This window comes from Scyliorhinus torazame, chromosome 19 (assembly GCF_047496885.1).
Source record: "Scyliorhinus torazame isolate Kashiwa2021f chromosome 19, sScyTor2.1, whole genome shotgun sequence".
Classification (NCBI taxonomy): Eukaryota; Metazoa; Chordata; class Chondrichthyes; order Carcharhiniformes; family Scyliorhinidae; genus Scyliorhinus; species Scyliorhinus torazame.
The window spans coordinates 67,579,453-67,604,782 of NC_092725.1; the positions used below are offsets into that span (position 1 = coordinate 67,579,453).

The window sequence follows — 25,330 nt, forward strand, 5'->3', positions numbered from 1 at the left end:
CCTCCTTGCAATGGATGACCTTATTTTCTCCTGACTCCAGTGAAGGCTGTGTAACATAAGCTGTGTACACATGATATCAGTACTAATTCTTCCATAGCGAGTAGGAATTGCTTTCCAAGGTCATGCAACATCATAATCACAAAAATATGAATGCTATTGTATACATACAAGATCGCAATCTCAGATGGCATCAAATTTTTTTTACATTTGGATTACCCAATTGTTTTCCTGGGCAATTTAGCGTGGCAATTCCACCTACCCTACACATCTTTTTTGGGTTGTGGGGGTGAAACCCACGCAAACACGGAGAATGTGCAAACTACACACGGACAGTGACCCAGAGCCGGGACCGAACCTGGGACCTTGGTGTCGTGAGGCAGCAGTGCTGCCCCTATTTATTTAATAATCTTTATTGTCACAAGTAGGCTTACATTAGCACTGCAATGAAGTTACTGTGAAAAGCCCCTAGTCGCCACACTCCGGCACCTGTTCGGGGACATGGAGGGAGAATTCAGAATGTCCAAATTACCTAACAGCACGTCTTTCAGGACTTGTGGGAAGAAACCTGAGCACCCAGAGGAAACCCACGCAGACACTAGTGTGACCAACAGGCTTGATAATACTAATTGCTCAGTGAATGAATGAAAGATATTAGCCATGATTTGAGCAGTTGACTGACATTTGTTTTCCCCTTGTACATTGTAATGACATGTCTTCAATCTCTTGCTACTGCATTTGCCAGTATGGATCTACGAAGGTTGCCATGTACTGTAGTAATGCTCGGCAGAGTTTAAACTGTCTGAATGATGGGAGCAGAGCAAGAAAAAAACATTTGGCTTGCCTGCACGCCCATAATTTGGTCCTCACTGTCACTCTCCTGCTTGGTATATTTTATCTTCGACCATTGTCTCCCAACAAATCAAAAATCTGCTATTGTGTTCAGTCTGCACCTCTGGTCAGTTTTTTTTTAACTAATTCCCCCATTGAAAATATTCCTGCCCATCTCTCTTGGCATTGCCTATGTATCTTAATTCCAGTATGCAGTGACTTGTTCCGTTGCATTTAAATAAATTTTGATTAAATAAACTATCTGATACAAAATTTCTGAAGAGACTTGAAGAATTTTGAAATGGGGGCAGAAGGAGAAGGTGGCCGCAGCAAAAAATGATGGCAACATTAAAAGCAACTGTTGAAATTGGACAGTAGGTCAGGTAGAATCTGTGGAGAGCGAAATGGAGCTGGTGTTTCAGTTCTGAAGGACAGTCATTGAACTGCAGCAGTAACCCTGTTTCGCTTTCCACCGATGCTGCTAGACCTGAGTATTTCCAGCAGTTTCATATTGCTAGCACCCACAGTATTTGAAAATACATCAACTTGAACTCCGATTTAAACAAAGGGTATAAAAGTGGCAAAGCTTCAGGTCTCCGGAGGGAAAATTTCAATTATTGTATCAGCTCTTGTTGTCAAATTAACATTTAACTAATTTTTGTTTCTATCATAGGATGGGAGGCTATTGTGGGAGCAAGAAATGTACAACAATTTTATTTACAATCCGTCTCGATCATACTTTCATACTTTTATTGGTGATGTAAGTTATTGCTTTACTATGTAGTCTTGTGACTTATTTGCTTAAAAAGTGATTCTATGATCAAGTAAAATTCTGTGCAATTATGTGCATGTTTCTAATTAGCCGTGTGGCATTGGTTACTGCAGAATGTGTAAGTAGATAACAATGGCAGCATTAAGAGACAGACAACAATTCAAAAATAGAATATCATCCATCCCTCAAATTGAGCTGCAATTGTTTTCACTTTTTGATATTTAACAAAGCACTCGCAGTTATATATGGCACCTTTCACCACGGAAGGCATTCAGAAGAGATCTGCAGGCAATTAACTAAGTGTTATCACTGTTTTAATATAGGAAAAGTGACATAAAACGCCAGTCTGATCATGGCCACATAATCTGTTTTGTGTGATGTTCATTAAGGGATACATCATGGCCAGGTCACTAGCAAAAATGCCCCCACTCTTTTTCAAAATGTGCCATGGGATTGATCTCTCTTCCCCCACCTCAGAGGGCAAAAAGGTCCTATTTGAAAGCATGTCTAACTGCATTAATCCCTCAGTATGGAGGTGTAAGTCTATATATTGTGTTCGTGTCTGGACTAGGACTTGAGCCCATAACATTCAGGGGTGAATGTGTTATCACTGAACCATGGCTGGTATTCATATTCGTTGATTGCAATGAATTTCCTCCTCGGGAGCAATAATTATGTCTCTTCCTGTAACTGCCTAATCATCTTCAACCATTATTTTTCTTCCGCTCTTAGTATTTTGTACTGACTTATTCTCCTTTCTATAAGTTTCCTGCATGCTGTTTTTACATCTAGTGAAGAGCTGAAAACACACTGAAGGCTGTACTATTTAATTGCAGAAATAGTCTTTACGAAATTGAAACAATGGCTGTATCTTGGATCTATAAAATCCTGCAATTCCAAAAAATATCTGACTACAATAGAAACACTTAGTTAACTTAGTTTGCCATATGACTATCGCGTTGGCATCTCCCTTTCCTACCTAGAGAAGTGCTTGTCTTTTGTACATTATTTTCTTGGGAGGTTGGGAGAAAAACAGGGCTTGGAGAGCGGTGTCCATGCTGCTGTTCATATCCTGTCACTCTTAACAACCAAAGTCTAATGGCAAACAGCCATTGATATCCCACTCTACCACAGAACAAGAAGATAGGATCAAAAATAAACCTTTTAGCCCTATGAACCTGTTCCAGTATTCAATGAGATCATTTCTGATCTGTACCTCAACTCCATTTACTTGCTTTTGGTCCATATCCCTTGATTCCATTACCTAGTAGAAATCGATTGATTGCAGTCAGGGAAATTTCAGCTAACGTTGCTTCCACAGATAGCAGATTTTTACTGGAGCTTTGTAAAAGGTGCTGCTTAATTTAACTGTGGATTCGATATAATTTTAAGATTATGTTCTTGTTCTGGATTCTTTCACCAAATAAAATTTTGCAGCCGTCGGAATTTATTCCTTTAAATCCTGCTGTAATTCTAATGAATTTACTGTGTCCCCTCCAAGACTGTGTACTTTCATGAGGGTTGGTACCTAAAACTGCATTGTACTTTCATGAAATCAAGGTAAGAATCTGTACTGCTGAAAGTATTTCTTTGGTTTTAAATTCAAAGCCCCTTGAGATAGATGCCAACATTCCAGTAGCCATTGTGATTTAGATTTGTACTAGCTTTGAGATCTTGGCTCTTCCACTGTTTATAGTTTTTCACATACAAGAAAGTGTCTGATCATCACACTTTCCCACATTAAACTCCACCTTTGTAGTTTTGTCCAATCGCTCCATTTGTTTATGTCACGTTGAAATTTTCATTTATATAGCATGCTGTGTAGCCAAACTTGGTGTCATCTGCAGACTTGGGCTTAACAGCTCTCTCTTCATCCAAGTTGTTAATATATGCTGAAAAGCTGTGACTCCCCCCAGTATAGGATTCTGGAGATGGGACACAAAATTGGGACCAGAAAGGCAGCAGGTGATCTGGGTTGTATGTTGGGAGGAAGCACATGGCCTGCAAACCACTGTACTTAAATCAAAATGAACAAAAGTTGCTGGGCTTACCTTTACATTTTAAATACTGGCATAGCATTTGCAAGTCCTTTGGCACCACCACTGAGTCTAAAGAAGACTAGAAAATTATGGCTAGTGCTTTCACAATTTACACTCCCTTCCATATCCTTGGATGCATTATTGGTCCCGGTCGGTGCTTATCAACTTACAGACCGCCTATCCAATACAACCATAACCTGGACAGTACCATCGCCCTTGGTAAAGACCAATGCAAAGTATTTATTTTATTAACGCAACCATGCCCCCTGTCTCCGTTCGTAAATCCTGTTTTTGGTCCCTAATTGGCCTCACTCCTCCTAAATAAACTATTTATATTATTTATACCTTTTATATGCCTGAAGAAAACTTTGGGATACCCCTTTTATGTTACCTGCCAGTCTCTTCATACTCTGCTTCTCTTTTTTTGCTCTTTCAATTTCCCTCAATTCCAGCCTGGTTCTCAGTTGTATTATGCAGTTGACATTTGTCATAAGCACACTATTTTTTCATCTTAATTTCTATCTATGTAATGAGCACTCTAAAGCTGTTTGGTGGCATCCGTGACCCTAACACCAAGGAAATAGCATACTTTCATAGATACGAGCCCAGTCTCTATTCCTCCTAACTATTGAATCTATTCCTCTTCCAGCATGTGCCCCCCAGTGCAGCTCCACTACCATGGCCTTGGCTCTGACTGCATTCTTCAGATGAGCCATCATGCTCATCAATGTTCAGAAATGAGTACTGCTGAAGTGAATTACTGATTAGAGAGTGGGATGTACGTTAGTCTCCTTTACTATCTGTCTGTTTCTTGGTGATTACCCATCTCCTCCTCTTTCCCCCCCCCCCCCCCCCCCCCCCCGAAACACACACACACATCCTTAAGCCACACAATGACCACATCTATAAGTGTTCTAGCCACAGAACTATCAACCTCACTGATGCACTGCAGTGAAACCAGTTGCTGCTGCAACTGATGACAAGGTGCACATTCCAGAGTCCTGGAGTTCGCTTAGAGCACAGGATGTGCACTTAAGAGGTCAGAGCTGCTCTGCCATTCCTCTATGTATCAAATAATAAACCTGGTTACTAATGAACCTTGCTTAAGATAAAGGGATTCAACAGCTCCACACTTCCCTTCTATTGATGTCATTTAAATATAGGGAAACAATGCTATATTTTACCTTTTTTGTTTTTGTTTAAATATTTAACTTCCCAGCTGCTTAGACTAACTTTGGAGAACGGGAAACACAGCAACATACTCACCAGCCATTGAACTCTTGCAATGTCACAGTTTGATATTTTTTCACTTTTTCAAACTCCAACATGCCTAGGTCTGCTTCAGCTCTGTGGTAAACCACTGTATTGTATTATACCTGCTGTATGTAACATGCCTGGGCTTGCCCCTGTTGGCTCCGCCTGTGGCTCCTCCCTTTGGGCTCAGGTATCAAGGTGGCCAACCTCCGGCCCTGCCTTCAGTCTGGGGCCGGCTGCCAGCAGGTATCTTTAAGCTAATTAAAGCCACAGTTTCACTCTCAACTCGTCTTCTGTCGTTATTGACGGTACATCAATTTAATTAGCTTAAAGTTTTAAGATGGACCAATCACTCAAACCTGATCGCCTGGAGCTGGACCTCCAAGCAGCCGACGCCGCTACCACGTTCGAACACTGGCTACACTGCTTCAAATCCTCCGCCGTCGCCGAGACCCACCAGCTGCGAATTCTCAACTCCCAGATGAGCCCGCAAGTATTATCAGGGACTCTGCCTCGTACGCAGATGCGATAACGCTGTTGAAAGGACAGTATGTCAGGAAGGTCAACGAGGTGTACGCTAGGCATCTCCTTGCCACAAGGCGACAGCGCCCCGGAGAATCGCAAGCTGAATTTCTGCGAGCATTGCGGGTACTCGGCCGGAACTGCAATTGTAAGGCGGTATCGGTTGTCGAGCACACACAGTTGTTGATTTGGGACGCCTATGTTGCAGGCATAAAGTCAAATTACACTCGCCAGTGCCTACTAGAAAGGGGTACACTCGACCTCCAAGAGACAGTACAGCTTTCGGACTCGTTAGAAGTGGCCTTCCACAACGTGGATGCCTACACCTCCGACTACGTGGCACTCTCGTGGACGTCGTGGGCACCCGACCCAGGTGCACCGCAAGCCTGTGCCTCGCAGCAACCCGCCAATTCTGGAGCCCTAAAGTGCTACTTCTGTGGCAAGGGTAAGCACCCCAGACAACGCTTCCCAGCGAGGAGCACGACCTGTTACGGGTGCGGAAAGAAGGGCCATTTTGCTAAAGTCTGCCAGCCCCGTCCTGTTTTTAAACCCAGCAGCGCTGCATGTAGCCTGTGGAGGCCGCCATCTTCACCGCCACTCGCCACGTGTGGCCCCTGGGGGCCGCCAACTTTGAATCACCCCACTGCCTCCCGGAACCCCTGCTCACCTGATCGTAAGCTGTGCTCCGCCACCCTCGATCAGCCCGCCCACCTTCCGCAGCTCGCCTCCATCACCCTCGACCAGTCTCGACCGCATACCTTGCCAACTCCATGATGGCCGTCCGGATCAACGGCCACGAGACAACCTGCCTTTTCGACTCCGGGAGCACCGATTTTCGTTCATCCATATACGGTACGGCGCTGCTCACTCCCAATCTTACCCGCAAACTAGAAAATCTCCCTGGCTTCCAAATCGCATACCATGGAAGTCCGTGGGTACTGTGTTGCAACCCTTACAGTACGGGGCGTTGAGTACAAAAACATCAAACTCTACGTCCTCCCACAACTGTGCGCTGCCATGCTACTGGGCCTCGATTTCCAGTGCCATCTCAAAAGTGTTACCTTGGAGTTCAATGGACCCCTGCTCCCCCTCACCGTCTGTAGCCTCTTGACCCTTAAGGTCGCCCCTACCCCGCTCTTCGCTAACCTCATCCCGGACTGTAAGCCCGTCGGCATTAGGAGCAGACGATACAGTGTTCGGGACAAGGCCTTTATCAGGTCGGAGGTCCAGCGATTCCTGCCGGAAGGGATCATAGAGGGCCTGGAGAGCCCAAATGGTGGTCGTCAAGACTGGGGTGAAGCACCGGTTGGTCATCGACTACAGTCAGACTATCAACCGGTACACGCAGCTCGATGCGTACCCCCTCTCCCTCAAATCTGACATGGTCAATCAGATTGCGCAGTACCGAGTCTTCTCCACCATTGATCTGAAGTCCGATACCACCAGCTCCCTATCCACATGGAGGACCGCCAATACACTGCCTTCGAGGCAGATGGCCGCCTCTATCACTTCCTCAGGGTCCCCTTCGGCGTCACCAATGGGGTCTCGGTCTTCCAACGGGAGATGGACCGAATGGTTGACCAGTACGAGCTGCGGGTCACGTTCCCGTATCTGGATAATGTCACCATCTGCGGCCATGACCAGCAGGACCATGACGCTAACCTCCCAAAATTCCTCCACACTGCCAAGCTCCTTAACTTCATGTACAATAAGGAGAAATGCGTTTTCCGCACAACCTGCCTAGCCATCCTTGGCTGCGTTGTGGAAAACGGAGTCCTAGGGCCTGACCGCATGCGCCCCCTTCTGGAACTTCCCTTTCCCCACTGCCTCAAGGCCCTGAAGAGATGCCTGGATTTCTTTTCCTACTATGCCCAGTGGGTCCCCAATTATGCGGACAAGGCCCACCCACTCATTAACTCCACCCTTTTTCCCCTGATGGCTGAGGCCCGCCTGGCCTTCAACCACATCAAAGCGGATATTGCCAAGGCCGCAATGCACGCAGTAGACGAGTGGCCTTCATGTTCAATAACACAAAGCGGGGCAAGATCAAGAATGGCAAGATCCTAAGATGGAGGATCGAACTCTCCACCTATAATTATGATATCTTGTATCGACCTGGGAAGCTCAATGAGCCCCCAGATGCCCTATCTCGCGGTACATGTGCCAGCGCACAAGTAGACTGACTTTGGGCCCTCCACAATGGCCTCTGTCACCGCCGGGGGGGAGTGTCACCCGGTTTTTCCACTTTATCAAGGCCCGCAACCTGCCTTACTCCATCGAGGAGGTCAGGACCATGACCAGGGACTTCCAGGTCTGCGCGGAGTGCAAACCACATTTCTATCGGCCAGACAGAGCACACCTGGTAAAGGCCTCCCATCCCTTTACGCGCCTCAGCGACGATTTCAAAGGTCCCCTCCCCTCCACTGACCGTAATGTGTACTTCCTCAACATCATTGATGAGTATTCACGTTTCCCTTTTGCCATCCCATGCCCTGACATGACCTCTGCCGCAGTCGTCAAGGCCCTGCACGGCCTCTTCACCTTGTTCAGTTTCCCCAACTCCATCCATAGTGATCGGGTCATGAAGTGATCCTTCATGAGTGATGAGCTGCGTCAGTACCTACTTACCAAGGGCATCGCCTCAAGCAGGACTACCAGCAACAACCCCCGGGGGCTCGGAGGGTGGAGACGGAGAACGCGACGGTCTGGAAGGCCGTCCTTCTTGCCCTACGGTCTAGAAGTCTCCCTGTCTTCCACTGGCGGGAGGTCCTTCCCGATGCGCTCCACTCCATCCGGTCGCTCCTGTGTACCGCCACCAATGTGACCCCTCATGAGAGAATGTTTGTCTTCCCCAGAAAGTCCACCTCAGGGGTCTCGCTCCCTTCCTGGCTGACGGTCCCAGGGCCCGTCCTCCTCCGGAAGCATGCGAGGAATCCAGTCGGATCCCCTGGTCGAAAGGGTCCGTCTCCTCCATGCTAACCCCCAATATGCCTACGTGGCACACCGTGACGGGCTGGAGGACACAGTCTCCCTTCGGGATTTGGCACCTGCAGGTTCCCCAGCGACCATCACCACTACCCCCGACCCTACACCTTCTCCCTCCATTGCTACCCATGTTGCATCAGGGCCACGGCATACTCAGTTAGTCCCAGTGCATGGCACGCCAGAGCCTCGGGGTCCGTCGCCAGTCACTCATCTACTTGATGACGCAGAAGACGACACGCAGGCCTCAACACTTCATCCGAAACCAATATCCACACCACAACCGGGACTGCAGCGGTCACAGCGGAAAGTCAAAGCCCCCGACAGACTCGATTATATAATTCAACCCGTCCACTTCACCCCCGCCGGACTCCTTTTTAACGGGGTGAATGTGGTAAACCACTGTATTGTATTATACCTGCTGTATGTAACATGCCTGGGCTTGCCCCTGCTGGCTCCGTCTGTGGCTCTTCCCCGCGGGCTCGGGTATCAAGGTGGCCAACCTCAGACCCTGCCTTCAGTCTGGGGCTGGCTGCCAGCAGGTATCTTTAAGCTAATTAAAGCCACAGTTTCACTCTCAACTCATCTTCTGTCGTTATTGATGGTACATCAACCTCCCAGTTTTCGCTTCAGGTAAGTGAGAGGCCCCAAGCCTGGACTACCATTTATCATCTTCCCCTTGTTCCTGATTTCTTCCAGATCACTCCAGCTCATGGTTCTCTGCTTGGATAAGTCAAATGTTCTTCAACAAAAATAAATCTAGCTTGAAGATGGAGAGAAAATATTTCTGATACTTGGGGAATTTAAAACTCTTGGGCAGCACAGTAGCATTGTGGATAGCACAATTGCTTCACAGCTCCAGGATCCCAGGTTCGATTTTGGCTTGGGTCACTGTCTGTGCGGAGTCTGCACATCCTCCCCGTGTGTGCGTGGGTTTCTCCGGGTGTTCCGGTTTCCTCCCACAGTCCAAAGATGTGCAGGTTAGGTGGATTGGCCATGATAAATTGCCCTTAGTGTCCAAAATTGCCCTTGGTGTTGGGAGGGGTTACTGGGTTATGGGGATAGGGTGGAGGTGTGGACCTTGGGTAGGGTGCTCTTTCCAAGAGCCGGTGCAGACTCGATGGGCCGAATGGCCTCCTTCTGCACTGTAAATTCTATAATCCTATGAAAGGGGCATAGTCTAAAGTTTAATGGCTGGTATTTCTAGAGCAAAATACTGTATTTTCAAATAGAAGTTTGAAACTCTTTTGCAAACTCTTACTAGTTAATTTTAGATCTGAGATTGATAGATTTAAAAAAATAACTATTGATATCCTAATAGATAGGAGACAGTGGAGCTGGTCACGGTCAGTGGACAGACTCAAAGTGCTAAATGGCTGACGCCTATTCTTGTGGAAAGAATAATATTATCTCACTCATTCCTTTCCCCAGTCTTGGAGGGCTTGTAACAAGAATAATGCCTGGTTTTATTGACTGAGACACATAGGAAGGCTGAAAGATCAACTGCATACTCTACGGGGGAAAAATGATTTAATCTGGGAATTATGTTTGAACTACTGACTGAACCCATAAAAAAACATTTTGATGGTTTTGAGGAGAGGTAAGTATCTAGTGCTGGCAGTTCTCCATCTCTTTGTCCTCCATTCCTAAAGGCAAGGGAGATTTGAATCGAGGACAGTCCTCAGCAAGTTTCTTGAGATTTGTAATCCATGAAATTCAGAAATTTGCTATAAAACTCCCTAACCAACAATCTTTGAGATGGCAGACTTATGTGACAAAGCAAGCCAAGATAATTTGTTTAAATGTTCTCCAACTCCTACATTAAAACAATGACTTCAAAAGTACTTGCTTGTGAAGTTCTTTCGGAACATCCTCAGATCGTGGGAACTGTAGACATACAAACCTATCTTTTCAGTAATTGCCCATTGCACCACAACCGTGAATTGGGATTTGTGGTCAATTCAGAAAAACTGTGCATTACATTATGGCATAATATACCAAGTTGTTCAGAGTCCTACAACTGAATGTCATCACTAATTGGTTTGTATATATTCCATTGTTTCAAGAAGTTACTAGATCAAGGATTGTTAAATAAACTGACTCTCACTAAAGCAGAAAGAAACACTTGACTGGATGGGCTGTGATTGTAGTTCTTGGCACCAATATAAACAACCAATGATCACTCCTTTTGTGATGCTTGGACACAGTTTATGGGAATCCCATGTGTCCAAATGTATATGTCCAACAGAATCTACTTCAGTTTAGAGCTTAATGATGTGGTTAGATAAAGTATTGAAAAGCATTACTTTTTGTAACATTGATTTTGCAATTACTTCTCCAGGTAAGTCAAATTGGGCTTAACTTTGCAAGTGAAGAAGAAGCAAGAAGATTCAGACACGCAATCAGTGATATAACTGGAAGACGCCAAAGGAGAACCGGTATGTACTGACTACATTTTAATGGTATGGGTAATGTGCTTTAGCAGTTGTTCACTGCTTTTCAAGTACATTTAATGGCTCTAAATTGATTTTCTTTTGGCAGAGGTGGAGGTGTTCTTTTGAGGTTCATCAGAAGTTACAATAGCAGTTTACTAATTTGCCATTAATGGGAATTTAGTTGCCTTTGTTTAAATTTTAAAACCTAAATTTGCAATTACGTTTTATTTTTTGTTATTGGATGGTAGAACTATGATAATGTTCCTTCGAAAATCTAAACCAGGAGGGCATACTTCTACCTGTTACAAACAATTTCAGATCTAATTAAAAGGCATCTATAATCATTAAAACATTAATTGAAACCAACATTTATTTTTTATTTTGACAGTTTTAGTTAAGGCTCTTTACCTTAAATATTATTCTCCCTTTGCAAACAATTTAAATTTTCAACTCCATAGACTGGTTCAACACTGAGAATTATTTCATTTTGTGCCGAGGTGCTCAGTTAAGTGACACGCTTATTAATTTTTGTTATGCCAAATTGCATTATTATTGCAGCCAAATAGTGTTACATCTATTTATAATGTGTACAGAACTATCTAATGTAAAAGTAGGCTTTAATTCCCGTTAATAACATTGAAAATAGTTTTGTTTTTGTTCCAACAGAGAAAAGGCGAGATGCACCACCTTTAAATGGTATGTACTTAACCATGGTTTCCAAAGGAAACAACTAATCTAATCCAAAGCAAAATACTGTAGATGCAGGGGCAGCACGGCTGCACAGTGGTTAGCACTTCTGCCTCACAGCCGGCTTTGATCCCGCACCCGGGTCACTGTCCGTGTGGAGTTTGCACATTTTCCCTGTGCCTGAGTGTGTCTCACCCCATAACCCAAAAAGAAATGTGCAGGGTAGGTAAATTGGCCTGCTAAATTGCCCCTTAATTTAAAAAAAAAATAAAAAAATTGGGTACTCTAAAAGTACTGTCGATGCTGGAAATCTGAAAGAAAAACACAGCACTTCAGGAATAAGCTGTAGGGAGAGGTACAGAAATAATAACCCGCAACCACCTCAAGATTGGCAATCAGTGATGGTGGGAATACTTTTGGCAGGGGGGGGGCATACTGTGTGAGGCTCGGTTTAACATAATTACTCTGAAGGTAGATGTGCTTTTTTTCCCTTTCTAACTCTTTTAGAGTGGTTGAGTGTAAAATTGGCAGAGCCACGCAAAGTTACTGATTTTGAAGTGCTTTGTCGGATTCCAGTCCAGTGAAATTATCCAGGGGGCATTAACCCTGCTGGCCAATTGTCAGATAAACTCTGACGTGGGAACTTCCAAGAGGGGTTTCTTAGTGTATCTTTGGGAAGGTATGGCTCAGAGTTTCAGTTCGTTGACATTTTGTCAGACTGGAAGACATTGGAGGTGAACAAGTCCAGAGCAAGGGAAAGAAGAAGAGAGCAAGAAAAGAGGAAATGCAAGGGATATGTAAAAAGTGGAAGGTGGAAGTAATTAAATGACTTAATTAAATGACTAAAGTAATGGAGCTCGGCAAAATGAGACACTTCACAGCCTTCTGGACTCAACATAAGTTCAACAATTTCCGATCCTGATTGTCATTTTGTTTTTGGACAACAGTTGCTGGTTATGATTGCGACTGAAATTTGCAGTCTCTGGACCCATCAGTTTTTTTCTGGCTCTATCATTCTCTGTGGCTTTGCACCATTATCCTAGCCACTTCATCACAAAACTTCCCTTCATTCTTTCCAACCCCACTTTAAAAGCTTGTTACATGTCCTGACTTCCCATTCAACCTAAAGGAAGAGTGTAATGGGCCATGATGGGAGTGGAAGGGTGAATTAAAATGGCAAGCAACCGAAATCTCTGGATCAAGCTTGTGTACTGAAAGAAGGTGTTCAGCAAAGTGATATAGCCAATCGATATTTGTTTCCCTAAATGTAAAGGAGACCAAATTATGAGCAGTGAATATAATGTGCTAACTTGGATGAAGAAGACGAGAAGGAGTTTTTCCTGGAAGGAGCTTTGGGACTGAGGATACTGAGGAGGAAGAAGTTGAAAGAGTGGGTATTGTGTGTCCTGCACTTGCATGCTAAGTTGATGGGAAAGGCGATCAAATGTTGGGGTGATAGAAATGTAGGCCAGGGTGCCACTGTGAGAATGATTCCTAGGGATCCTGAAAGGGGAGCAGATGGAGACATATTTGGGGTTGTGCTTGATGTGGCAGAAAGGGCAGAGGATGATCCATTGAAGTCTAAGATGACACGATGGAATCTATTTCAGTTTTGGGCACGAGGAGAATGTGTCGGGCAGATTCATGGGAAATGGGAAGGACACAGTAGGGTCCTGTTAGCTAAAATCAAGGAGAAACCTTGGCTAGTGAAAATAAATCATCAGGTCCTGTTTGGAAAATTATTTGCAACGTTATTGAGGCTAATTAAGATTGTTTAAAGTTAAACTCATTACTGATAAGACACAGCAGCGAAAGACAAAAGAATGGACAGTTCTTGAGGTTGAATGGTGAGATTTAGTTATTGTAGTTTGAACAGGACTTCTTTTGGAATAGGACATGGACACCAGATATTTGGTTGAATTGATGTTTATGAAGCATGGAGGAGGATAGAGAAGCATTATAACTGTTTAGCTGAAGAAAAATGCAACTCATCAATACTTTGTCAGACGGGCAGTGATGAGGTTGAGAAGTAGTGGAGAGGTAAAGCTGGGTGCCCTCGACATACATTTAGAAAAGTCATCAAGGGAATGCATAGAGATGAGAAAAAGGAGATGACTGAATAGAGCTCCTTGGTGGTATTTCAGAGATAATTGTGGGGCTGGGAAGAGGTGTCATTGCTGGAGATACTGTGGCTTCAACTGGATAGGTAAGTCTGGAACAAGTGAGGAAACACAGTGGTTAGCACTGTGTCTTCACAGTGGTTAGCACTGTGTCTTCACAGCGCCAGTGTCCCAGGTTCAATTCCCAGCTTGGGTCACTGTCTGTGAGGAGTCTGCACGTTTTCTCTGTGTCTGCGTGCATTTCCTTCCTCTGGGTGCTCCGGTTTCCTCCTCCAAATCCTGAAAGACGTGCTGTTAGTTGAATTGGACACTCTGAATCTTCCCTCAGTGTACCCGAACAGGCACTGGAGTGTGGCAACTGGGGGATTTTCACAGTAACTTCATTGCGGTGTTAATGTAAGCATACTTGTGACAATAATAATAATGAAGAAGAGGTAGTGTTACTGATAGCAATGAACGGAGAGGCGTTAAAGGTTGATGGTGTAGTTGACCGTAAAATACTGCAGAGGTCGAGGAACAATGCAACTTGCTCCCATCACATAACTTGAGATTGGCAGGGCTGTTTTGGGTACTGTGGCAGGTGCCAGATCATGACTGGAGGGATTCCAGCAGAAAGGTGTGAGCTCTGATTTTTGGGAGTTAGCTGCATATTTACGAGCTTGAATTGGAAGGGTGAATGGGCACTAGTTTGCAATGACTGAAAAGGGTGGGTTTTTTGGGAGGGTGGTGGCGATTGTAGATTTGAAAGCGAGGGGCAAAGGCCCCAAGCAAAGGGAAAGATTTGCAATGTCAGCTGGTATAGGGACCAGGCAGGGAAGTGGGTGTTCAGTATCTTAATTTCACCTCGTGTTCACCTTTTGCAGTCGAAGATGACCCATGACATCCGCTGGAATTAATTAAGCTAAAGTTTCAGGTCTGATATGTTTGAAGATGACTAATGAGTCCAGATTTGTTGCATGTTGGACATGTGTAATGGAGGTTCACTCGTTTTCTGTTGGCCCTTTGGCTCAACTGGTCCAGAGGAAAGCAAAACCTGATTGTGTTTGATGTGGTCCAGCCAGCTCTGATGATGTTTGGCGAAACCAGCTGTAGACCAGATATGTTCAAGTCTGCACGTCTCTTGAGGGAATGAAAATGCTGGCCATATTATGGAATGGTCAGCATTCATACTATCATGTCTTCAGCATGTGTTTATGGCATGTAAAATAAACTGGAGTAATAATATAGAGAATTAAAAACATACATATTCATGTTTTACATTTTAAATAATCCTTAGCAGTAAAGTCATAAGTAAGCCTTGAAAATTACTGTCGAGAAATAGAATAGTACGTATGGGAGAGTAGCTTCATTGTAATTTAATTCTGGCGTTTCAATGACCTTCAATTCTAAATCTGTTGGAATAAATACATAACCATTATATAAAAATATGCCTTTTTTTGTTTATTTTTTTGGAGAATGAATTGTTTGTAACCTCGTTATCAATGGCCAATGACTGAATGTAGTTGTGCAATGTACGTTTTGAGTTTTGCATGTGAGGGCTGCTAGCTCTTCATATCAGAAAATCATGGCCAGCAATTTTGTTGTGTATGCCTAAGGTGAGGCCTCTTGTCAGCAATACTGCAGGATTTATTTGAGTATTAAATCTAGAAACCCATAATATAATTTCAGATGGCACAGTTTAAATATATGGATAAAACATTTTATGTACATTAAAATGGCAATGAAAACATTTTTAACATTGCAGATATCTTTGTAACTTAAAGGAACAGTTGCTGAATTGATTGGAAAGGCAAAAATTATGCTGTCGTTAATTCTGAAGTCTGGTGCCTTGTTACAACATATTTTCTTGCATGAAGAAAGGCCTGAAAAGCTTCCAAACAAATTAAATCTACAGTGGTCTTAATGATCTTATGCCGTTACAATTTGTTGGTTACATTTTTTGTGTAGTAAAATGTGACAGGCAATTTTAATGGAGGTCCAACAACACAAACAAATGAATGACTAGCTGATCTGTTTCTGGTAGTGATCCGTTTTCCCAGTGCTGTGGCCTTTCAGATAGTGCCAGGGGATCTTTTGGCAGGCATATGGGGGCCTCAGTGTAACAGTCACCAACAATGCGGCACTTGCTCACTGCACTATAAGTGTAGGCTCAGCCTGAAGTAGAATCATTTGTCTCACACACTTTTCTAATGTGTACTAGTAAATATCAAAGCACTTCAATACAAACTTTGAAAATCTGCAAACTTGCAACTCGTTGAGATTTGAAAGAAAAGGCAAAATAATACGATAAGTAAAGATTGTGCTTTCAAAAGAGTGTTAACTAGGGTTCAGGGTGAAGGGTAAGGCTGGTAGAATGAGGGAACCCTGGATGACTCGAGATATTGAGGCCATGGTCAAAAGGAAGTAGGAGGCATATGACATGCATGGGCAGCTGGGATCAAGTGGATCCCTTGAACATTATAGGGCTTGTCGGAGTAGAGTTAAGAGAGATATCAGGGGGGCAAAAAGGAGACATGAGATTGTCTTGGCAGATAAAGCAAAGGAAAATCCAAAGAGCTTTTACAGATACAAAAAGGGTGACTAGGGAGAGGGTAGGGTCTCTTAAGAATAAACAAGGTCATCTATGTGCAGATCCACAAGGGATGGGAGAGGTCCTAAATTAATATTTCTCATCAGTATTTATTGTTGAGAAAGGCACTAATGTTAGGGAAATAAAAGGTGATGTCTTGAGGAGTGTACATAATTGCAGAGAAGTAGGTGCTGGAGGTGTTAAAGCACCTCAGGACCTGACGAAATCCCAGGACGTTGTGGGAGGCTAGGGAGGAAATTGCCAGCCCCCTAGCTGAGATATTTGAATCATCGACAGCCACAGGCGAGGTATCTGAAGATTGGAGGGTAGCAAATGTACCCTTGTTTAAGAAGGGCTGTAGGGATAAGCCTGGGAACTGCAGACCGGTTAACCTTAATTATTAGAAGGTATTCTGAGGGACAGGATCTACAGGCATTTAGATAGGTAAGGGCTAATTAGGGAAAGTCAGCATGGCTTTGTAAGGGGAAATGTCATGTCTCACGGGTTTTTTGAAGGGGTAACCAAGAAAGTAGATGAGGGCTGTGCAGTCGACGTTGTCTACATGGACTTTAGCAGGGCCTTTGACAAGTACCACATGGTAGGTTGTTGCAAAAGGTTAAATCTCATGGAATCCAGGGTGAGGCAGCCAATTGGATACCCAAGCCAAAAGGTGGTTGTGGAAGGTTGTTTTTCAAACTCGAGGCCTGTGACCAGTTGTGTGCCTCAGGGATAGGTGCTGGGTCCATTGTTATTTGTGATATATATCAATGATTTGGATGAGAATGTAGGAGGCATGATTTGCAGATGACACCAAAATTGGTGGTATAGAGGACAGTGAAGAAGGTTATCAAATATTGCAACAGGATCTTGACCAATTGGGCCAGTGGGCCGTGAATGGCAGATGGAGTTTAATTTGGATAAATGTGAGGTGATGCATTTTGGTAGATCAAATCAGGGCAGGGTCTACTCAGTTAATGGTAGGGAGTTGGGGAGAGTTACAGAACTGAGAGATATAGGGGTACAGGTTCATAGCCCCTTGAAGGTGGAGTTGCAGGTGGACAGGGTGGTGAAGAAGGCATTCAGCATGCTAGATTTTATTGGTCAGAATATTGAATACAGGAGTTGGGACATATTTTTGAAGTTGTACAAGACATTGGTAAGATCACACATGGAATACTGTGTTCTGTTCTGGTCACCCTATTATAGGAAGGATATTGTTCAACTAGAAAGAGTGCAGAGTGAAGAAGAGATTTACGAGGATGCACCAGGACTTGATGGTCTGAGTTATAAGGGGAGGCAGGGACTTTTTTCCCTGGAGCGTAGGAGGCTTGGGGGTGACCTGAAAGAGGTCTATAAAATAATGAGGAGCATAGATAAAGTCGATAGTGAACATCTTTTCCCAAAGTTAGAGGAGTCTAGAACTAAAGGACATAGGTTTGAGGTGAGAGGGGAGAGATACAAAAGGGACCAGAGGAGAAATTGTTTCACACCGAGGTGGTGTGCATCTGGAACGGGATGCCAGAGGCAGTGGTAGAGGTGGTATATTTTTTTTCCTTTTGGGTGGGTATTGAGGGATATGAGCCAAATGTGGGCAAATGGGACTAGCTTAGTGATAGAAACTGGGCATCTGGGCCAAAGGGCCTGTTTCCATGCTGTAATCATCTATGACTCTATGACATTGGGTATTAAATATTATGTAAAATGTACTGATTTTGTAATTGGATTTACTCCTTTTCTAAATGGCACAAGCCACTTTGTCACATGCTCTGATGAAATAAACTGCCGTGATTAAATTAACCAGAAAAAAACTAGTGTATAATTATTCATTATGAAATTATGTTTATGAACTCATTAGTCTTCGTACTTCAGAGGGACTCCAATTCTTTATCCCAATTTTTGCACTTTCAGTATCTGCTGAAGAAAGTGCTTGGTTAATGGTTGGGAAAATGTTGCTTGAGTAAATATGACTGTGCTTGAAAATTGTGAGTTCTATTGCTTCTGCTTGTATCCCATATGCACAGAAGCATGGATTTTTAAAAATATGTCACACTTAATATAAGTTGCTCAATTGTGGCTTGTCTTTTCAGCATTATTGAAGCAATTCCATCTGCCAAGTCTTCAATCACAATTTGAAACTTCTAATATCCAAGAGACTTGAGTATTATAGAAGTCTAGTCATTCAACATTTTCCCCTTGTTTTAATTTAATCAGGCACAGAAAAAATGCTGTGTACATTGGGTTGGAACATCTAATGGTGCTTGCTGTATAAGTGTGCATTGTTCTGATCTGTTATCAGCCAAACTGCCTCTATAGATTTAAAGTACGCATACATAGCATGATGCTGATGTTTCAGAAGATTACTTTTGAATAGAATTCGGAGAACCACCCAAATACTAAACAGTAAATGTTTTTCTTTTCCAATAGTGCACCACCAATAAGTAATGGCATTTGTTAACTATTGATTCAAGAGATGTGAAAAACACCTCGGAGTAGGTCATTTTTGCCCATTCCTAACTAACTTTGAGAAGACCACCCTTTCTCCTTATCCCTGTTAAACCTAGGAGCAGGAGTAGGTCATTTAGCCCCTCTCGCCAATTTTACCATTCTTTGCGATCATTGGTAATCTGTGACCTAACTCCATATACCTGCCTTGCATTCCTTAAAACCTTGGTTCCTTTTGTTAGATTTTTGTTAACCTGTCTCAGTATTTTAAATTGGAATCTTCATTGTACTTATTTTTAACCTTCTCCATATGCTCTATTATGTATGTCTGTTCCCTGCCACTGCTGCTTAAAGCTGCAACTGAAATCGTATTTGGAGAAGTACCCCTGTAAAGCTAGCTTTCCACACAATGACCCGTGAAACAGACTGGTTGCTTAGACATCTCTTCTCTGTGCTCTCTTCAGATTTGAACGATCTCTGCAATCCTCTGGTTCGTAGATAATGGAGAGGCAGACCTGAACATAGGAAAAGGAGTAGGTCATTTGGTCCCTTGAACCTGCTCTGCCGTTTAACCAGATCATGGCTGATCTTCTACCTCCATGCCATGATGTCATTGCTATCTAGAAATCTATCAATGTCTGCTTTGACCATAGTCCAGAACTAAGCCTACACAGCTCTGTGGGGTAGAAAATTCCAAAGATTCAGCACCCTCTGAAGAAATTCCTCCTAACCTTGGTCCTAAATGGTCTACCACTTTTTTTTATTCTTTACCCCGTTCCAGGCACACGCGTTCAGATACCTTGAATTAGATCACCTCTCATTCTTCTATGCTCTAGAGAATACAGGCCCATCCAAAAGTGAAACCAAATTAACGTTTCGAGTCTAATATAATATTCTGATGAAGCCATACAGATGCTGCCAGACGTGCTCAGTTTTGTGCTTTCATTTCAGATTTCCAGCATCTGCAGTATTTTGATTTTATAATCCTGTTTTACTCCTCCAATTACACACTTGTGCGTTAAAGCAAACAAGTTGTTAATTGAGCTTCAGTCAGCATTCTTAAAGAATAAACTGCAGTTTAAAAATGGCATAGATGGGCAGCATGGTGGCACAGTGGTTAGCACTGCTGCCTCACGGCGCCGAGGTCCCAGGTTCGATCCTGGCTCTGGGCCACTGTCCGTGTGGAGTTTGCACATTCTCCCCGTGTTTGCGTGGGTTTCGCCCCACAACCCAAAGATGTGCAGGGTAGGTGGATTGGCCATGCTAAATTGCCCCCTAATTGGAAAAAATGAATGGGCTACTCTAAATTTATTTTTAAAAACGGCATAGATAAGACTGTTTATCAGAACCCATCACTCACTGTTTGTCAATTACGCCAAACTAAGTACATCAAGGATATTTTAGTCCATTTTGAATTTGAATATTGTAAGCCACAGTTGTTTGTCTGAGAAATTGAACACGTCAGATAATCTGATCTTGTCTGATCTATTTTCTACAACGAAAGCTAATTTTGCACACAACAGCTATTCCAACAGCAGTTTACATTTTTCTAGAACAACCCCCGTGAGCTTCAATGGTGCTGGATGGTGTTGGGAGAGAGTTTTTTGAAGGAGATTATAGCAAGATGGAGTGGTTTATGAAGAATGAGAGCATGGACTAAAAATGGCTAAAGGCCCTGCTACCATAGTTGGGAAATGCAAAGGAAGCTCTGAGTGATAAGCATTTAATGCCGTACAGAGCTGGAAGACCGAGCAGAGGTAGAAATTATCAGGTCACAGAGGGCAAATATAAAAACATTTTTTTAATATAAATTTAGAGTAGCCAATTATTTTTGTTTTCCGATTGAGGGCAAATTAGCGTGGCCAATCCACCTAACCAGCTCATCTTTGGGTTGTGGGGGTGAAACTCACGCAGACATGGGGATAATGTGCAAACTCCACACGGACAGTGACCCAGGGCTGGGGTTCGAATCCGGATCCTCAGCGTCTCTGAGCACCTTAGAAGCCCTACAGTACAGAAGAAACCATTCAGCCCTTTGGGTCTGCAGCAACCTTCTGAAAGAGCAGCCCACTGTCTCACCCTATCCCTGTAACCCCACCTAACCTGCACATCCTGGACACCAAGGTTCAATTTTCTAGCATGGCCAATCCACCTAACCTGGACCTCTTTGGACTGTGGGAGGAAACCGATGAACACGGAGGAAATCCATGCAGACACTGAGAGAATGTACAAACTCTCCACAGTCACCCAAGCCCGCAATTCAACCCGAGTCCCTGGTGCTCTGAAGCAGCAGTGCTAGCTACTGTGCTACCGTGATGCCCAGTACTCTGGGCAGAGTAAATAGGGAGAAACTGTGAAGATTGCGAGTGAGTGGGTACAAGTTTAAAGTAGTTTAATAAAAGAAGTAAAAATGACACTTTCGTGCAGTGAGTGGTTTAGGGTCTGGAATGCAAAATCAATGCGGTGGATGGAGGTTCAATTGATGTATTCAAAAGGAAATTTCACAGTTATCTGAAAAGGAGGAATGTACAAGATTACATTGAGAAAGCTGGAGAATGAAACTAGGTGAGTTGCTCAGAGCCAGTGCAGATGCAATGGGCCAAATGACCACCACCTGCACTAGCAAGTCTGTGAACTGTTGGAGATGATGTGTGAAAATAGAATTATGATATAAAGAACTTAAGTAGAATAAGCTGGAGCTTTTAAAATGTAACCTATTGCAGTTTTAATTTGGAGAAGGTAAAAAGGAATATGTGGAGTATCTGAACATAGAGAAGACCAGAATGGGTAAAGATTAAAGCAACAGTGGGGATCAGGTGAGAATTAAAATGGATAAAGCCAAGTAATTAATGTAAATGGTCTGTCATGGATTGAAACTCAACTTGTTGTAGTAACGGTACAGTGGTTAGCACGGCCGCTTCACAGCACCAGGGACCAGGGTTAGATTCTGGCCTTGGGCGACTGTGTAGTTTGCACGTTCTCCCCATGTCTGCATGGGTTTCCTCCCACAATCCAAAAATGTTCACATTAGGTGGATTGGCCATGAAATTGCCCCTAGTGTCCAAAGATGTGCAGTGTTAGGTGGGGTTATGGGGATAGAGCGGGGGAGTGGGCCTAGGGAGGGTGCTCGTTCAGGGGGTTGCTGCAGGCTCGATCGGCCGAATGGCTTCCTGCACTGTAGGGATTCTATGGATTCAGTGGAGCACATGTCCAGGTCCTGCATTCCATAAAATGGAGAACCTTGTATGGCTTGGTGGCCAAAAGTAAAATTGTCTGCAATTTCAAAAGAAAATTGGGAGGGGCTTTTATTTTCGATGTTCATATTTGGCTTGTTAGATTTGGCTTAGCACTTTAAAGTGTATACGGTATTGAGCAAAGATTGGATCCAATTACCTTCAGGAGCAATCTGCAATTTCAATTAGATAATCACTGTCAGAACGCAGGGTCATTTTGGTTGTCAAGATAGTTACTGAAATTTGGTAACTGTTGCATCAAAGTCTTCATTCCTAATGGGTAAATAACTTATTTAATTTCTGATACCAAAAACAGACATATAACACTGTGGTGCTCTACTGAGTCTGAAAGTTCCCTTTCAAACGACATTTCATTGTTCAATGTGGCTTTAAGATCTAATTCTAGGAGCTTTGAGTTGGGATTTGCCGTTTGTAACAGATTTTCATTTTGAATCATTTGGCCACTTCAGTATAAAGACCTCCAGTTTATCCTTTTTCTTTTCTCTCAAAATGTAATGATTTTTCCAAGACTGAGGAACAAGCTACATTTTTTTTTTTTGTTGCATTGCTTTCGTGTTACACTCATGCCATGAGATTTTAATTACAGTTTAAATTTTGAACGTTGGATGTAATTTCAGTGTTTGGGTAGGTTCTTCTGGAGAAGTTGGGAGTTGTATCTAAAGGTTTAACTTTTTTATCTGAGAAGTTACTGGAGAGAACAACTTTAAGAAGAAATCATAATGATTTTTTTCCCTGTATTAGACCCAAATGTAAACTAGCTTGTTGTCATGACTGCCTCATCTTGGAGGATGCAACTACAATACTGACTTAATCTGTTTGGATCAGCAAAGTGACTAAATGACATTGGGGCTGCATCGTGGGAAGAGAGATAGTTAGTCATTCATGGGTTCACATAAACTGCAGCAATGGATGGAAGGAAGGAAACATCTGTGATCTAGCTTTCACTCCCAGTCCTCCCTCCACTCCTTTTCTCTCCCATGAACTGTTACCTAAAGGAAGAAGTATGAAGGTAGGTAAGCACTAAGTTACACAGCCAGTGATGGATTTGGTGTGTTTTTCCTTCACAGGACCATCCCTTCCTATGGCTACAGTTGACATTAGGAATCCAGAAATTACCAATGTTCGATACAATGCACAGGTTAACAATTTTGTATATGCCAAAGAGAAAAAGAAAGTCAAAGGTAAAAAGAAGAAATTGACTAAGGCGGACATTGGTACACCAAGTAACTTCCAGTAAGTATTCTTGATTGTTCAGTAATTGAAGATTACTTTAAAATCCTTTCTGCATGTAAATTTATTTTTAATGATTCTGCATAGAATGATGGCGGAATACACTATAATGTTTTAGCTGGTTCAAGATTTCAGATCTGGAAACTGCAAAACTAAGGAGATGCTTGAATAATTTGTGCTTTTAGCTGTTTGTAAGCCTTCCTATTACATGTTCGTTTGTGATGTTTGCCCGCATGATCGTTGAGGACAACCAAGGTGCCACTAAATTTCAGCATCCATAATAGAAGGCTCAGGTGTATTAATGAAGGGGGCGGCACGGTGGCGCAGTGGTGCGCACTTCTGCCTCACGCCGCTGAGGACCCGGGTTCGATCCAGGCCCGGGTCACTGTCCGTGTGGAGTTTACACATGCTCCCCGTGTCTGCTTGGGTTTCACCCCCACAAACCGAAGATGTGCAGGTTCGGTGGATTGGCCACGTTAAATCGTTAAATTGCCCCTTAATTAGAAAAAATGATTGGGTATTCTAAATTTTTTTTTAATAAAGTATATTAATGAAGAATTTGTTACTGTTTTCTTCAGCTGTTTGAAAAAAGGCACTTCTTGACACTTGAGAGTCATTTTTTTGGACCAAGGAATGCAAGCATTGGTATCACTAAAGTTGAGACTGAAACTTTAATATGTTGAATTTATAGAGGAAAAATATTGTTGATCATGAAATTGTGCTAAAAGTCCAACTGTGATTGAAACATGAAAGAAAATGTGCAAATCAAACTACTGCCTCAATAAAGACAGTGTAATATTCCGCACGGGACTTACGAGGTGGGAATTATCACTTTTTCCTCGTGGTTCTTGCAGAGTGCAAGCTCTCCCGCCGAGGGGCGGGGAACTCCATTTAGGTATGTATAAAAGGTCAGCCAATAAGGCACCAACCGAGAGAAGACTGGGTAGAGATCTACCGGGTGTTGTATTGAAAATAAACCAAAGTTTGTTATTCTCACTCGGTGTAGACTCCCAGTGTCCTTATTAAAGACCTCTGCAATTGTTTTAATCCTTGAGCTAAACAAAAGGGGTGGGTGCATCAGCCAGGGTTTCCATGTGATTTCTACCCAGCCTGCTCTTCTAGGATGTTATGTGAAGGCAAGGTTGATTTCAGCTGTGAGTGCTGGCAGTCCATTCGGCCACCAACGTGGGATCAACATGTGAAGAATAGTCCTTGGGAAAGGGACTTGAGAACCACTACCTGTGAAATTGCACTGACCTGACTCACTTCCTTCAGTAGAGAAAAAGATTAGGGAGAGGAGGGGCAAATTAGAATGACGATATTATCCTTAAAATGTTCATTTGAATTTTCCTGGTGCGTGTTGTTTTAAAAAGGCTCTTTTAAAAGACACGTTGTATTCTGTATTGTAAATTTGCATATGATTTGTGTCCTTTCCAATTACAGGCATATAGGACATGTTGGCTGGGATCCAAATACAGGTTTTGATGTAAGTAAAATGATCTATTCTGAAATCATCTGAGCATTTGTTTTCTTTTAAAATATTGAAATCATCTGAGGATTAGTTTACTTTTAAATATTTGAAAAAAATCACATATCTAGATAGGCAGGGTTATTGTCATGATCTTGTATATTTGCTTTAAATGAGCAGATTTGTTTTATGTCCTTTTTATAAGTATGCTTGATATGCCATTCCTGGGTTCTTATCCCTATGACTCCATGATTTTGTGTTCATGGAAAGCAGATTGAAAAATCTGTTGTGATTGTAGAATCACCGTGAATATATCATGCAAAGGAATTGCTGATGATATTGGTTGCAAACTCGCTGTAAGAGTTGAAACAGGGATCCTTTCGAATGACCAAGTTTTTGATTTGAAATAATTATCTTAAACACAGGAACGGCAATCTAGATTTATTTCATTTTACAGAAAATGAAACAATATTTGAGTTGAAGACATATGTATGTACCTGTTGCTCCTATTAGTACTTTGAAACTAGTTGCTTAAATATTTTTTTTTGGGTAGCAAGTATTCAGCAGGCACCTCTTATGCATAAATGTAAAATTATAACTGGACAAACTTTCCCTACAATTTTACAAAACAAGAAACTGAGACAACTGGAGTGTTTGAAAAAGACTTGCAAATGAATATCCATCATGAATGGAAATTTTCTTGTCAGTGTCAAGTACTCCTTGGTTAG

The 25,330-nt window shown here is 42.9% G+C and overlaps 1 protein-coding gene across 2 annotated transcripts in view; it reads left to right on the plus strand.

Moving 5' to 3' along the window:
- LOC140396189 (actin nucleation-promoting factor WASL-like) overlaps window positions 1-25,330 on the plus strand; it is a 98,115-nt gene that overhangs the window by 52,791 nt on the left and 19,994 nt on the right. For both annotated transcript variants that reach the window (XM_072484457.1, XM_072484458.1), the window contains exons 3-7: window positions 1,502-1,588; window positions 10,739-10,835; window positions 11,499-11,528; window positions 22,972-23,137; window positions 24,578-24,620. In XM_072484457.1, coding sequence (XP_072340558.1) covers window positions 1,502-1,588; window positions 10,739-10,835; window positions 11,499-11,528; window positions 22,972-23,137; window positions 24,578-24,620 — 423 coding nt within the window. The remainder of the gene's footprint in view (window positions 1-1,501; window positions 1,589-10,738; window positions 10,836-11,498; window positions 11,529-22,971; window positions 23,138-24,577; window positions 24,621-25,330) is intronic.